Source organism: Mesoplodon mirus (genome assembly GCF_964341445.2).
Source record: "Mesoplodon mirus genome assembly, chromosome: 10".
Lineage (NCBI taxonomy): Eukaryota > Metazoa > Chordata > Mammalia > Artiodactyla > Ziphiidae > Mesoplodon > Mesoplodon mirus.
In genome coordinates, this window is record NC_138986.1 from 40,063,779 (window position 1) to 40,080,322 (window position 16,544).

Sequence of the window (16,544 nt, forward strand, 5' to 3'; positions counted from 1 at the left end):
AGCTTATACAAATATGCTGATATAATTAATGAAACATTAAGATCTGTTTATTAGATGATTACCTGATTGAGTAGTAAATGGCGCTCATTGTTATCAAGGCTTTTATGCATAATTATTAAAGTATGCGTTGTTTTATTGGTGTTTTCAATTTGTTCATTTATTACACACATGTTTATATTTCTTATAGATATAATGCTATACTTTTTCCCATTATCCACCCAAGCATAACACAAGTTTTTTATGAAATATTAAAAATATAAATCCTGCATAGAATATAAACATAAATTTAGCAAAGTGTTGTAAAATAAATGTCTACGTAAAATCCCAGTCAAGTAAACAAAGAGAACTTACTAGTACTATGCATTTGTTGATCATGACTGCCTCCCATCTCCCTAATGGGTAACCACTATTCTGACTTTTATGGTATTTACTACTTTATTTTATATTTTTACTACTTAGTTATGTATTTCCAAAAAAAATACATTTAATTTTGTTGCTTTTGGGCTTTATTTTAGTGGTAGCATAGACTGTATACTCTGTGACATCTGACCTTTTATATGTAGCATTATGTTTCTAAGGTCAATATTCATTGCTATATGATATTCCATAGCATGAGTATACTGTGTTTTGTTTATATATTATGCTACTAGCAGACGTTTGAGATACTTATAGTTCTTTAGTTTTGGCTATTATAAACAACTCTACTACACGTGGAACATTAGCTACTTATCTCTGTGTGCATATATATACATAATTTTTTGTGTGTTACAGAAAAGGTATCTAAATATTCAAAGGTATGTTTTTGAACTTCCTATTCTATTCAGTTGGATTTTGTTCATCCTTGTACAAATATTAGATTCTGTTAATTACTATAGCTTTATAATATGTTACAATAATTGATAGGGTGATTGTTCCCACTTGGTTCTTTTCCAAAAATGTCGTGGCTACTTTTAGTCCTTTTCTTTCCATACAAATTTTAGAATCATCTTGTCACACAAACCAGCCCACTGGGATTTTAATTATCCTTGGATTGAATCTACAGATAAATAGTGAGTGAACTGACATCTTTATAATACTGAGTTTTCCAATCTGTAAACATTGTATATATCTCCATTTTATTTAAGTATTCTCTAATTACTCTCATTAGGACATTGGGGTTTTTTTCATAGGTCTTATGTATCTTTTGTTAATTTAATATTTATAGCCTTATGTTCCCCAGTATATACTACACTATGTGGCAATATCACCCAGTGGTTTAAGAGCATGGACTCTGGAACCACATTGTCAAAGTGATTTTAGACAAGATTTGTAACCTCTCTATGCCTCCATTTCTTCATATGTGAAATGGAGACAGTAACTCTACCTTCCTTGGAGTTATTGTGAGACTAGTATGTCACATAAATTTAGAACATGGTAAGCACCATGTCTGAGATAAATGTCTGAGACTGTGTAGATATACCAATTATTAATTCATTTAACTATTCTCCTTTAAATGCTTTTAGGTTGTTAGTGGAGACATTTTGTTGAACTCTTACCACAAACTTTGTGGCTTAAAACATCACACACTTACCTCAGTTTCTGTCTACATACACCTTAGCTTGCTTGGTTCCTTGTTCATAGTCTCACAAGGCTACAATCAAGGTGTCAGATGGGGCTGTGATCTCTTTTGAAGCTCAGTCAGGAAAGTATCTGTTTCCAAACTCACAGATTGTTGGCAGAATGTAGTTCCTCATGGTTTTAGGACTGAGGGTCATGTTTTCTTGCTGCTTAGAGGCTAGAGCCCTTGCAGCTTTGTTAATTGAAGTCTGCCCTCAATTCTTAGAGGCTACCTGTAGTTCCTTGCCACAGGGGTTTCTCCAGTATGGCTGCTTGCTTCTTCAAAGCCAGCAGAGTAGAGAGGCTCCAGCGAGAATGGCATACTGTTCTTCAAACATGCCAGTTGTGCTCTCAACCTTCAGTCCCTTGCTCAGCTGTTTGCTCTGCCTTGGAACATTTTTCCCTCAGATAGTTCCATGGCTTGTTTCTTCATTTCTTTTAGGTCTTTACTCAGGTGTCACCTTCTTGCTGAGGTCTTTCCTAACTACCTTATTTGAAATTGCATACAGTGATCTATCCCCACTGCTCTCTTGTTACAACTCCTTATTCACTTCCCTGCTTTAGTTGTATCCATGCTGTGTTTTTTTTTTTGGTGTTATTGTTCACTGTCCCCCTCCTCTAGTATTTAGCATTCCATAAAGACTGGGATTTTTGTGCATGTGTGTTCAGTGAGGTATCCTTGGCACTTAAAACAGTAATAGGCACTTAGTAGGTATTCAACCAATATTTCTTAAAATCAAGTAAATTGAATTTTATGTCATGGGGAAGGGTAGTTTCCAAATAAACAGTTTTATCATCTTCTGATAATGAACATCATTATTTCCTTTCAGATATCATTCCTCTTTTTCTTATCTTTTTTGCAGTGGCTTAAACTTCTAAAACAATGCTAAATAATGGACAGTTTTGCTGTTTTCATGACCTTAATGGGAATGCTGTTTTTTGGAGGACAGGGAGTAGAGAGTGGATGTTGAATCTTAAATTAAGTAGCTTTCAAGCATCTTGTCAGATGATTATATATTTTCTATTACATATAGATGTCATGAATTATATCAGGAGGTGTTTTAATATTAAACTATCCTTTTCTTCCTGGAATGAACTGTGCTTGATCACAGTATGCTATTCTTTTAATTTACTGCTGGATCAAATTTGCTAACCTTACATTATTCCTAGTATTTGTAGGATTTTAAAAGTCTTACATCATTTGTTAAAGTTTCTATTTACTCATTCTCTAATGAGAATTCAGTCCAGGCAGGTATCTGCTTTCAGAGCTACTCTAATTCACCTTGGATCATCTCATTGTCCATCTGGAGTCTATAGACTCCTCTTTCAAATCATAAACTAGAGGATGTTGAGGCTATTTTCATTACCTGTTCACTGATTTAGTAACCTAAAGACAGTAGAAAGGTTACTAGGTCCTCCCTAAACCTTTATAACTTAAAGCCTTATTACTTGGTGACAACTTGATCCTTCTTATTTTTCTAACAAAACATCTGAAATCATCCTTGGTATCTTTCTTCTTTTTGCTCCACATATTCTGCCACCAGGAAATTCTATCTGCCTTTGACATATTTTAAATTCCTCTATATATATGCATCTGTTTGAATTTTCTTTTGTTTATTCATGCCATTACTACACTTTTAAAATTATCACAGCTTTGTAACGTGTTACTATCTGGTATTAGACCTCCTCCCAGTATTGCTTCATTGTCCTGCTGGTATTGAATGTTGCTGTGGGTATATCTGAGAACAGCTTGATTCCCTTCCCCCCCAACTCCAACTGTGTTAGTGACTTATCTTTTTCCCTGGATACCCCAGTGGTTCTTTCTCTAAGTCTAATAGCTCTGTCTCAGTGTTGACTCTTTTGGTTCAGTTTACCCTGGACATGCTGTCATGGTTGCTTTTCTCGTGGAATTTGACTAGTATCTCTAAAGGTGTATCCTGTTAGGTTATTTCTGTTTTCTCTCCAAGAAATCAATAGTTTAAACTCTTTATTTTCATTATGTTTTTCACACTCTCATTCTGTTCCCTGTATCATTTATTGTGCTTTTAGCAGCATCTGTTCTTTTTTGCTATTTCTAATTGTGCGTTAATTTCTGTGACACTTTTGTTCTTCTGCTTCTTTCCTTAGCTCTGCCAGTTCATGTTTTATCTTTTCTGGTTGTTTTGCTGTTTCTTCCCTGTGCTTATACAGCTCTACTTTGTGCAGAGAGCTTATTGGAGACTACTGCTTTATTAAACTTTTCAGTTGAGAGATAATTGCAATATAATAGTCTGTAAGTTATACAACCTGTTGACTTGATACATTTATATAACTTAAAGAATTCACGGACAATTATTTGGTCATAGCTTTGGAGTGTATAATGGCTGCCCTGTGTGTTTGTATTTGCCATCTGCTCATCCTGTTATTTCCTCCTTTTTCTTGGAGCGCCTTTGTATGCATCCTGTGGTATCTGTTTTTGGAGGGGTGTGAGTTTTTTCATCATCAGCTGTCTACAGGAGGCTCGTGTTGAAGAGAAGTTATGGTCATGTTCCCAGTTAGTTGAACTTTTTCTGTGGGCCTGAGTTTTCAGTCTGTATGTTCTTGTGTTGTCCCTGCCAATCTCAGTATGCATGTAGTCAGTTTTAATTATTAATAATTGTCTCTATAACCTGTAACCAATAACTAATAATTGATTTGTCTGTGACTCCATGTTCTACCTGGTTTCTTCTATTACTACGAACCATAATAGGACCAGGGATCTTCCTGCCTCTGTCTTGTGTATCCTGTTTCCACTGTTGTAAACAGAGTTTCATCTGAGTATACTCCTCATTTCTGAAAATTTTGTTTTTATGAATTTTTTTGAGAAATTAATTCTGTTGTTTTTCATGGGCAGCCATGACATCCTTTCTCAGTTTCTGTCCTTCCCATAGTGGTCTTTGCCCAATTTTGATTGCCCTTGACTGTCCTTCAGATCATTTTGTGGCTAAACATTTTTATGATCTTTTCCTTCCTTCTCAATCCTTGGGGTTATTTCTAGGCCGAGAAAAGGGAAATACCAACTTACACTACCATCTTTAAACTAGAAGTCTAAGTATTCTTTTCATTTTATCTAGCACAAATGTTCTTACTTTTATAAACTAAGTACGGAATATTTCTCTAAATTGATAGTAGATTTTCCCTTAGTTTTGGATATATTTGGTTATTTTAGCCAGGTTCTGGGGAGTGATATTGAATTGCCATTTTTGACTGTTAAATGCATCCACCAAACATTTTTCTACTTATGGATGCTATTGACTAGATAAAACATGTGATTGCACCAAAATTCAAAAACTGTAAAAGAGGGCTTCCCTGGTGGCGCAGTGGTTGAGGATCTGCCTGCCAATGCAGGGGACACGGGTTCGGGCCCTGGTCTGGGAAGATCCCACATGCCTCGGAGCGACTGAGCCCGTGAGCCACAACTACTGAGCCTGTGCGTCTGGAGCCTGTGCTCCGCAGCGAGAGGCCAGGATAGTGAGAGGCCCGCGCACCGCGATGAGGGGTGGCCCCCGCTTGCCGCAACTAGAGAAAGCCCTAGCGCAGAAACGAAGACCCAACACAGCCAAAAATAAATAAATAAATTTATATATATAAAAAAAAACATGGTAAATGGAAAGAAGATGAGCAAATTAGGAAAAGGGTGAGATATATTTTAAAAAAAAAAACTGTAAAAGATATACTGTGAGAAGTATATTCCCGTCAGTCTGTCAGATTCCAACCTCCCCACCTTCTCCCCCCCACCCCCCCGCCCAGCTAACAACTCTTACCAGTTTCTTTTTTGTTTTTGGAGAGGGATTCTACATAAAAACAAATATGTACTTAAATATGTGTTCAAATGTTTCTCCATTTTGGTTCAAATGCTACCACTATACACGTCTTGTGCCTCTTCTTTTTTACTTAACATACCTTGAAGATAGTTCCTGTGTGACTCAAAATGCATTTTCACAGTTTTTGGTTGAATCATGATCAAAACAAAATCTTCACATTCATTTTATTTTTCTTTTAATTTATAACTTCCTTTATCCCCTCTTTTTATGAACCATTTTTTTTTCCAGAAGAAATATATAATGTGTAGAATTCTCCAAATTCTGGTTTTTGTGTTGACTGTTTCCCTCTTGTGGTGTCTTTTTACATATTTCTCTGAGCCTTGTATCAGTATAAACTGATAATGAGATATCTAGGATTGGTTCGTTTCAGGTTCCGTTTATTTGGCAAGAATATTTTGTAGATGGTGCACTCACCGTACATCCTCTTGCATCACAATAGGAGCCACATGATTTCTACTTTTAGTAATGTTAAGATAGATCATTGTGTTTTGGTGTTCTCAGCTTTATCTGACAATTATAAAGTTAGCCATTGACATTTCACCTAATAAATATTTCCTGGATTGGTAGCAAGATGATTCTGTCATTCCTTCTGTATTTAATTGAGTAAAAAGTGGTGGCAATTTGTAGTTTTTATAGATTTGCTAATGTTCCCTAACTAATTTTTAAATTAAGTATCAGTTGAGAATAAAATTTATTATTCCTAGATTTAGATAAATTTTTAAACTAGATTAGAAATAACCCATGGTCTTTAAATGATATTTCAATTAGAAAAACTTTTGAAGTCAATTATTCAAAATGATTAAAAATATATCTGAAATAACTACCTGATTTTTCTTACAAAATTTTTATTTCCATGTCTCTTGGTTTGAGACACCAAGAAAGTTTCTAAACTTTTAGGATATATTTTAGAAAATCTACTTTTATTGTTCCTTTTTATTTAGGTTATTAAGTGTGGTATGCTGTGATCTAGACACTCTTCTCCTATTGGAGGCTCAGTATCAAGTATCTGAAATGTTACTAAATGCTCAAGAAGAAAATACCTTAGAGACATCTGACAGTCACAGGTAAAAAAAATTAAAAAATTTAAAAAAATTAGACAATAACAGCTTTCTTTATAGATGTTCTGTTGAGACAGTAATTTTCTGTACAGTTTATTTAATGTTTTTCCATTATCTGAATTCAATAGATTTAAATAAGAGTAAAAAGCAATAAAGCATAAATGTCACAGTTAAAAAGATTGTAGACAGTGTTCTTGGAGACAGCTTACAGAGTACTACTTTCTAAGTTTCTGTTTATTTTTTTGTTTTTTAGTTAAGTCCTAACTTTATTAAGTTGTATCAGCTTTAAATTCAGACTCATGTGAAAGATGACCCATTAAACAAAATGTGTGATTTTTGTGTCCCTTATAGAGGCAATTTTTACTTCATTCTCTTAATTACGCTAGTTCATAGTTATAAATTCTGATTATTGCAAAACGAGGTTATGGTAATATCTTGAAAACTTTTTTCTATTAATATGTCATACTTACCATTACCTTGATTCAGTTGACATATCTTGAGCACACATTCAATAGCTGGCATTGTTTTTGTGTCTGTAATTTTAAAAAAGTGTGCCTCCACCCTAGCTAGACCTTGGAAAAATAGTACAGAATACCAGGCCACATTACTGAATACTCTAGGTTTGATATAGAAGGATAGTGTTAACAGCTGTAGGAAGTGTGGAGGATACGAAGTTTAGAATTTGAATTAAGTCACTGGGTCTAGAACTTAAGGGAACTTTGACTAAAAATGTGGTTTCCCTGGTGGCGCAGTGGTTAAGAATCCGCCTGTCAATGTAGGAGACATGGGGTTCGAACCCTGGTCCGGGAAGATCCCACATGCCGTGGAGCAACTAAGCCCGTGTGCCACAACTAGTGAACCTGTGTGCCACAACTACTGAAGCCTGCACGCCTAGAGCCTATGCTCCACAACAAGAGAGGCCACAGCAATGAGAAGCCCACGCAAGGGAGAGTAGCCCCTGCTCTCCACAACTAGAGAGAAAGCCTGCGCACAGCAACGAAGACCCAATGCAGCCAAAAATAAATAAATAAAATGAATAAATTCAAAAAAATGTGATAGAGTTGTTGTGGAAATAATGCATATCTTAATCCCATTTCTTTTTAACATGTGACATTTATCAAGGAAATATTCTTAATCTCATTCATCTCAGTATATCAATTATATCTCCAATTCTTTGCTCGGTAGCTAAGAAAGCTGTAAGATAAAAAGTGAATTTATTTTTTAGACTCTTCTATAGAAATTGTATTGCTTTTTGTCCCTCTACATTCCACTGACATGATCTTAAAATCAAATCATATTCAGTTAAGGCAGTAACAATTGATATATTTATTTTTCAGAGATTTTATAATTGATAGCTTATCAGTGGAGAGAAATCATGTTCTTGTTAGAATAAATCTTATTGGTGGGCCAATGGAACGAATTTTGCCTCCAAGGATACTAGAGAAGGTAAGTGGGGTAAAGAGGAGGGGGGAATGTTTTTCTGACATTTTGAAGCAAGGTAGCCAACTCAAGTGACAATAAACAACTTCCAAATATCCACATCGCAGAACTGAACTTTTATTACTGGAAAAACTTTAGGATGCAAGTAAACACTTTCTAATGAAAATAGCATTCTTCAAGGCAAGGTGTTATGAGTGGTAGTTTGTGTTGCAGAGTAGGATATTCTTTTATTAAAAACTTGTCATTTTCCTTGTGTGTCTTTGAACACATATTAAAATTTTTTCACTTTTAATATCTTTCCCCTTCATGATACCTGATTCTTATTAGATGACTAATTCTTATGTGTTTCATTGGCTATATTGAGTACCTCTCCTTTCATCAGTATCCATAGAGTTTGGTTTTCTCTTGAAAGGTTTTTTTTTGTTATTTTTACTGTTGTTTGTTGTTATGTTAAGTGTACTTCACTCCAAGAATGGTGAGCTAGAAATGATTGACAGCATAAGAGAAGTAGTTTTGTGAGCAATCTAGTTGCTACAACACGTTATCATATTTGTCTTTAGTACTTATTTAATGTTGTTTCTGTATTTCATTTTAGTATCCATTAGAGTTTTGAATTATAATGTCAGATAGCTTTTGGTTAGTTATGCTACAACTCTGGAATTTATGAAACAAAAGCCAATTTAAGTGATATTTCAGAAAGTCTTAAAATTTAATATTAAACTACTTCCTAAAGTCATCTGTCTTGCTTCTTTTTTAGGGTGATGATCCATATCCTTGGCCAATGTTTTCATCATACCCTTTACCAAACTGCTATTTGTCAGACGGTGTTACGAGAAATGCTGATCTAAAACAAGGTAAAACATTTACCATCAAGTGCCATGTTTTACTGCTTTTTTGTTGTTATAATTTGAAAAAAGATAAAGTATTATGAAGGGAGATTCATACTATTTTTCATTCAGCTCATATACCTGAATACATATATGTCTGTTTCTTTGTAAGTTTTCATTATTTCACATGTTCCTTACTAAATGAATATTTGTATGATGCTGAATAGTTCTTATCAGAACCTTTTTTTGTTTTAAAAAAGGGAATTAGTGATTTTTGATGAATTAATTCTCAATACATAGAACTTTATTCAACATATTAATATTTTTTAATATCTGTGTGCCTTATGTAAGTCCTGTGTGCTCAGGACTTAAAATATAAATGTTATATAAATATAACAAAATAAAAATTCTGATATTTATGACCTTTTAGGGAATACATTCAAGTAATTAGACAATTGTATGGTAGTACCATGTGATAAGAACTAAATATATAGAAAAATGTGTGGCCTGCTAGGGTAGCACATAAGCAGGTGCTCTTCCAAAGAACACTGAGTTTAAAGTGAGACATGAAGTAGGTGTTTTCTGGGTATTAGAAGAGCATTTTTGACAGAGGAAACAGCAGTGAGACTAAAAGGAGCAAATTGTATTAAGAACCATGGGTAGTTCAAGGATGTATGAGATTTGGAATGTGAGGACAAGAGTGACCAGAGATAAGACTTAGGCAGGTAAGCCAAGTTCAGCCATAAGACCAGGCTACCTCAAGCTCAGGTATTTAGACTTTATCATAAGAGCAATAAAAATTCAAGCAGTTTTTAGACTTGAGAATTCTAAGATGAAATATGAAGATTTTAAACCATTAATTTGAGAAGTTAAATCTTAATATCAACGTGATCTCCTTGTCGTACTATCAAACTTGCATTGGAAAGAAATAACGTATATAATTCATTTCATGTAGGTTAGATTCCACAGAGTGATTGTTGAAAAATAAGAAATTTTTCTTCTGTGTGAGGCTTCATAAGCCACTTACTTTTCCCGGTGTTTACTTGCCTTAAATCAATCAATAGAGGCCATCAATTGATACATGTTTTTATTTCTATCCAGTGTTTAAGATATACACTATGTATCTCACAATTGCATAGAGATAAATTTCTATTTTTTTTCTGTCTACCTAGGTTAGGGAAAGAGAATGTAAGGGATTTTTAAAAGTTTTTAGTATTTGTCTTTTGAATACACTTTTAAAATTTTGCCGTATGTTTTTCTCGTGTGACGTAATTCAGAGATGTGGGAGCAATATTAAGTATTTTTCGAGAAGAAACTCTTGAAAGAATATCATTTTGGACTCTTACCACTGACTTGCATCTTTCAGTGAACCCAACCTTTTATGTCTTCCTCTCCTACTTTCAGTCTTTTTAATCAGTTTTTATATTTTGTCATTCTGTCTTTAGGTTTCATTATGTATTTGCCTACTCATTCCTTTATTCAACATGTTTCTTGAGTGCTGATTATCAGGTACTTCACTAAGCACCGGATATAAGATGATGTATAGCATATGATCCATTCTTCGTGCCTCAACCCTTCAGCCCTTTTCCTTGTTACCATATAGCATCATTACCTTTGCTAAATTTCGCTTGGAAACAAATATATCTTTTCTTTTGAATAGCAAATTCATTCATTGTCAGTCTTACTTTGTGACTGCCATATTAGATAGTTTGTTTCTTCAAAGTATAATAGTTTGATAAAAAAATATGCTTTATTTTAAAATGACCAAGGCAGACAAATCAGAATGTAAGATTAAATGGATAGTTCCCTGAGAAGGAAAAAAAAAAAAAAATCAATACCTAGGAATTGGTGCTCATCAGAGGAGTATAATTTTTTTCCCTGCTCTACTCTTAGAAGTGATTTAGAAAAGGGAGTAATAATAGCTTCTCTGTCTAGCCCAGAAGATAACTGCCGAATGGTTATTAACCTCTAGTAAGCCTGTAATGCTGCCAGGCAGTCATATAGTGTGTCCACAGGTCCATTTACTCTCCTAGTCTCCTAGATGACTGTTTTCAAATATTTTCTTTCATCAAACCTTCCTAACCTCTTCCCAATCTTTCCTAACAGATGATAACTTTGCTTCCTTTTTTTTTTTTTTTTTAACTGAGGAAATAGAAACAGTCAGCTTCCATGTGCTCCTGATACATGTCAGCTCACTCGGCTGCATCTGTGCCAATTTAGATTTTGTATTACTATGAATAAAACTGCAAATGTTAATTACAAAGTCCAGTTTCTCCATTTGTGCCCTGCATTCCATCCTCTTTTTTTGCAAAGATATTGCTTCTAACAGCTCTCCCTTTTTCTTTATTGCTTTTTGGTGGGTTGGGGGTGGGTGTGGATCTCCACTGTAGCTTTCCTACAGGCCAGCAAGCATGCTGTTAATTTTTCCATATTTAAAATATCTTCTTTTGAATTTACTTTTCCCTCTCTACAATCCCATTTCTGCCCTCCTACTGCAAAATTCCTTGAAGGAGTTGTCTAATCTTAATATTGTAGTTATTCTCTTTCCATGCTCTCTTGAATCCACTTTAAAGCTAATGAGGCTTTTTCACCCTTACCATTCTACCATGATTAAATCGACAGGTCAGATCTTATCCTCATCCTACTACACCTAGCATTAAAACTTAAAATGTTTGATGCCTCTCTTTTTTGAAACATTTTCTTATTTGGCTTTCAGAAAGTACATTATCTAATCTTCCCCCCCACCGCTGCATTTCTGGCCAATTCTTCATCTCTTTTGTTGGATCTTTCACATCTCTCCAACCTCTAAACTTTGGAGTGCCCCAGGTCTCAGTTCTTTTTTTTTTTTTTTGTCTGTACTTATTCTTTTGGGGATTTCATCTAGTCTCATGACCAAAATACCATCCAGTACACTCTGATTTATATCTTAAATCCATATTTCTACTTGACTGTGTACTTGTATCAGTTTACTTGACACCTTTACTAGGATGGTTAATAAACATGTCAAATTTAACACATCTGAGATAAATTTCTGATACTCTTTCAAAATCTATTCCTTTGGTGTATTCTTCCTCATTTCAGAAAGGACAACTTTGTGCTTCCAGTTCTTTAAGCAATAAACCTGAAGGTTTTCTTTGACTCCTTCTGTCTTCGTAACCCCACATCTAATGTGTCAGCAAATGCTCTTGATCCTTCATATTGGAAATAAAACCACTTTTCACTCATCTACTACCACTCTCGTCTCTCACCTGTATTATTGTAGTAACCTGTTCAGTTTGTTTCCAACACAGCAGCCACAGGAATGGCTACTGAATGGCTGTGAAATGTGGGTTGGATCATTTAACTCCTCTACTTGAAACCCTCTCATGACTCCACTATAGCCTACAAGGCCCAACTCATTTGTGCCTGCCTTTCTGTCACATGTTCTGTTTTAATTTAGTACAATTTCAATTTTCTTTATTTAACTTCATATTTTCCCACCATATTGGACAGCAACTTCTAGTTGCCTTTCTGTTTGTACCTAAAACACAAGTGTTTGAATAATACATTATTCTCAATTTAACAGCAGTACCTAATACTTCCTCCTAATAGTGGTCCTGGCATTATTGTGGTTCTTGTTAGGCAGGAGAGAATGATCTAGGTACCAGTCAGTGGATAGCCAAAGAGGTACCTCAGGAAGCGATTTTACATAGGTACGTACTGAGTCAAATATGAATCAAATATATGTCGTTCTGGTATTGCTGATGTATCACTCACACTATACTCGTAGAAGAATGGCAGAAAATGGGAGAGGAAATCAGAAGCATGTCTGACTTTGATAGTACCTAAGAGAATACAGTGATGATATCTCTGTAACCTCAGTGAGAATAATGGAGCCAAACATATTTCTAGCAGATACAAGGCTAAATTGAAAGTAATGTTCCTGGTTAAATACTGTTCAATAAGTTAAACATTAATTATGCATTTAAAAATACTGTTTAAGCAATACTTTAAGATACAAATAGCTATTTTAAAAGCAAGCGTTCATATACTTGCTTTTTAGATTTAGAGGTAATAATTCACTGATTCTGATAGGTGTTATTCTAGTCATTTGCACTTCAATATTTGGGATATCATTTCATTGTTGTGGAAAAAAAATCACTGTAGTTGTGTGCACATGGTGACATTCACCTAATTTGTCTCCCAGCTTCTAGATTTATCCTTCTTGCTACACTTAGCATTTCCTCATCTGTTAAATTGCCTCTTGTTAGTTCCTTGGCATCAGTGTTAGCTATTAGATTATTTATCTTCATCTGTGAATAAGAATCTTGAGACATCATTTGGTTCAGTTATTTTTCTTTGTATTCATTTTTAGGGTCACCATATTAAAATGTAAAAGCCCTTTAAAAGCTGATTTGTATTATTTATGTACATATGTCACATATGTGAGCATACCTAAATCATCATACACACAAAAAAAATCTATTCCAAAATATCATCTCTCTGTTATCTGAGAGTTGAGAAAAGTAGGAAGAAATGTGTTAGTATGGTAACTTATTGTTCCTGTGCAGAAGATAAGAAAGAGGGAAGGGGAGTCAGAGAAAAAAGAGTTTGTATGGTGGTTAAAACCAAGTGCCTGTTAGCATGTCAGTGAACTACTGGATTAACTCATAATTCCTTTCCTGTATGAAACAGGAAGATTGTGAGATAGCAATCTGTTTTGTTTTTGTTTTCCTAAGCTAAAATTAGATCTCCCAGGAGTTATAACATCCCTAGCAACTAGTATACGTTCCATTTTGATGTGTTCAGGATGGGTACTTCTTTCTCTAAGGAAGAAGGGAAATTCAGTACTTCCATACTGGGAAATTAAAATAGCTTGAGGAGTTGGATAGTGTACTCTGGGTATTGAAAGCATCAGAGAGAAATATCTTAATAAAATGAGAAATAAGCTCTTCTTACTTCTCTTTCTAGCATCTTCCATTCACTTTATTTTTTATTTTATAATGTTTATCCAGGCTGAATTATAAAAATCAGCAGTCTAGATTATGCCTGTATTCTATATACCTTACTACTGTAGAATTTCTATCTTTATCAAGAAACCATTTGGAAATATATTTACTTCGTTGGGGCTGGTGTCTTCAAAGTGGAGAGTAAGTTGTTGTTGGTGGTGGGGTTTTTTTTGTTGTTTGTTTGTTTTGTTGGTCATTGCCTGTATGTTTCTAGTATTCCTAACAGGGCCAACAGAGTAGCAGAAGCACAGCAATGACTCACAAGGTTACTGACTGCCAAGCCATTAGCAATGATTGCTATTCTTTGATCTTAGAAATTCACATGGCTGCTCACTGAAAGCTTCAAACATATTAGTAACTTCTGATGTAAGTAAACTTGAATGTTCTAAGAACTCCTCAATAGTCACTCTTTACCCATACATCCCTCTGGAGGCCCTTCCTTTGTGCTGTCTAAGAAGTAAACAGTGAAAGCTAATAACAAATATGTTACTCTCCCATTCTTTCATCTTGCTTGTCTTTTACTTCCTCTCTTGTCTTTTCTCTTTCTTATGGTAATTATCCTATATATTCTGCATCAATCATATAGGTCTTTGAAAAATTTTTAAAACAGCTTCATTGAGATATAATTAACATACTATACAATTAACCCATATAAAGTGTGCAATTGAGTGCTTTTTATTACATTCAGGTATGTGCAACCATCACCACAAATTTCAGAACATTTTCATCACCTCAAAAAGAAACCCAGTATCCTTGCTTTCCCCTCTTTCCTCACCCAGCTCTAAGCAGTCACAAATCTTTCTGTCTCTAGAGATTTCTCTAGTCTGAGCTTTCATATGAATGGAATAATATAGTATGCGGTATTTTGTGAAACAAACTTGGATTGTTTCCACCTTTCAGCTGTTATAATAATGCTGCTTACAAACATTCCAGTACAAGTTTCTGAAAGCAGCGAATCGTAGCCACTAGGCCACCAGGGAACTGCAGGTACAAGTTTCTGCATGAACATGTTTTCATTTCTCTAGAATTGTTATACCTAGGAGTGGAATTGCTGAATTATATGTTAACTCTGATAGTTTGAGAAACTGCCTCACTGTTTTCTAAAGCAGCTAAACCATTTTACATTGCCACCAACAGTGTATGAGAGTTGATTTTTTCCACATCTTCATTTGTTATCTGATATTTTTGATTCTAGCCGTCATAGTGGGTGTGAAGTGCTATTTCCTTGTGGTTTGATTTGCATTTGCTTGCTGACTAATAATGTTGAGCATCTCCTCATGTTCTTTTTTTTAATTGAGGTATAGTTGATTTATAATACTATGTAAATTTTAGGTGTTCAACATAGTGATTCACAATTTTTAAAAATTATACTCCATTTAGTTATTATAAAATATTGGCAATATTTCCTGTGTTGTACAGTATATCTTTGTAGCTTATTTATTTTATACACAGTAGTTTGTACCTCTTAATCCCCTGTCCCTATCTTGTACCTCTCTGATTCCCTCTCCCCACCTCCTCACTGGTAACCACTAGTTTGTTTTCTATATCTGTGAGTTGTTTCTTTTTTGTTGTATTCACTAGTTTGTTTTATTTTATAGATTCCACATATAAGTGATACTCTTCATGTTCTTATTGGCCATTTGTATATCTTCCTTGGAGAGATGACTATGCAGATCCTGTGCCCATTTTTCAATTGGGTTATTTGTCTTTTATTATTGTATTTTTTATATATTCTTAGTATAAGTCCCTTATCAAATATATGATTTAGAAACTTCTTTCATGCCTTAAAATACATTGTTTGTGCTTCTGGGCCTCTGCTCTTGATATTCCCTTTTCCTGGAGTACTAATTCCTACCCTTCATTTGGGCAATTCCTTCTAAACCTTTTGAAGCTTAGTCTGAATGTTACTTCTTCATAGAAGTAATTTCCACGTTATGTAAAATAGACTTCCCTTGCTTCTCTCTCTGGCTCCCTGTTTATTTCTCTAACAGCACTTATAGTTTACCTATGAAGTTTACTTATGGATTTATTTTTTCACTGGCTGCTACTCTAGAACGTCACCTCCATGAACATTTTTGTCTAAAGTAGTAGGCAATAATAAATATTTATTGAATGAATGGGGGAATTAATATTGGATTTCTTCTCCCTTTATTTTTCTAATCATCAAACTCTGTCTTCCAAATCTTTGTCAGAGGGCATTGGGAATTCCTTCTAGGATAATCTGAAGTAAGTTTAGAAATTTTAATTTATACCGGGAATAACCTCTGATCTGACTCAATTTTTAGAGAATGAATGGCTTTGCAGTTAGAAAGCTCCTTGAGCTAGATTTCTACATATATCATTTATGAAGCAGTCACTTTTATTATACTTATTTTATCATTTACAAAGTACTAGTTTACCCATATATAGCACATGAAAGGTATGCATCATTAGCATTACATCTCATTTTTTCACAATCGGAAAAAAAACCAAAAAAATGCACAACCTTTATTCTGTGATTACGTTGAATTTAATCTTTTATAGCTTTCAGTGTCTTAACTCTACCGCTTCCTCTACTGCATTTCTACTTATCTCATAGGAAATTGATTTTCTGACTGGCAAAAACATTCTGTTTCAAGTACTGTATAAAAGAGTAAGTTCCATGGTGATAATCATTCCCTTTAATGGAAAGCACAAAATAATGTTAAAATCGTTACTCTCAGATTATTCAGATATTGTAATTGGATATTTTTAGGTGACATTTTACATATATGAGAAAACAGGTCATTTTAAATTTTATATGAGAGATAAATC

At 34.4% G+C, this 16,544-nt stretch overlaps 1 protein-coding gene across 1 annotated transcript in view; it reads left to right on the forward strand.

Annotated features, from left to right (window-relative positions):
- TBC1D32 (TBC1 domain family member 32) overlaps nucleotides 1–16,544 on the forward strand; it is a 181,137-nt gene that overhangs the window by 104,105 nt on the left and 60,488 nt on the right. Inside the window, exons 24-26 of the mRNA XM_082633325.1 lie at nucleotides 6,380–6,502; nucleotides 7,834–7,942; nucleotides 8,694–8,790. Coding sequence (XP_082489451.1) covers nucleotides 6,380–6,502; nucleotides 7,834–7,942; nucleotides 8,694–8,790 — 329 coding nt within the window. The remainder of the gene's footprint in view (nucleotides 1–6,379; nucleotides 6,503–7,833; nucleotides 7,943–8,693; nucleotides 8,791–16,544) is intronic.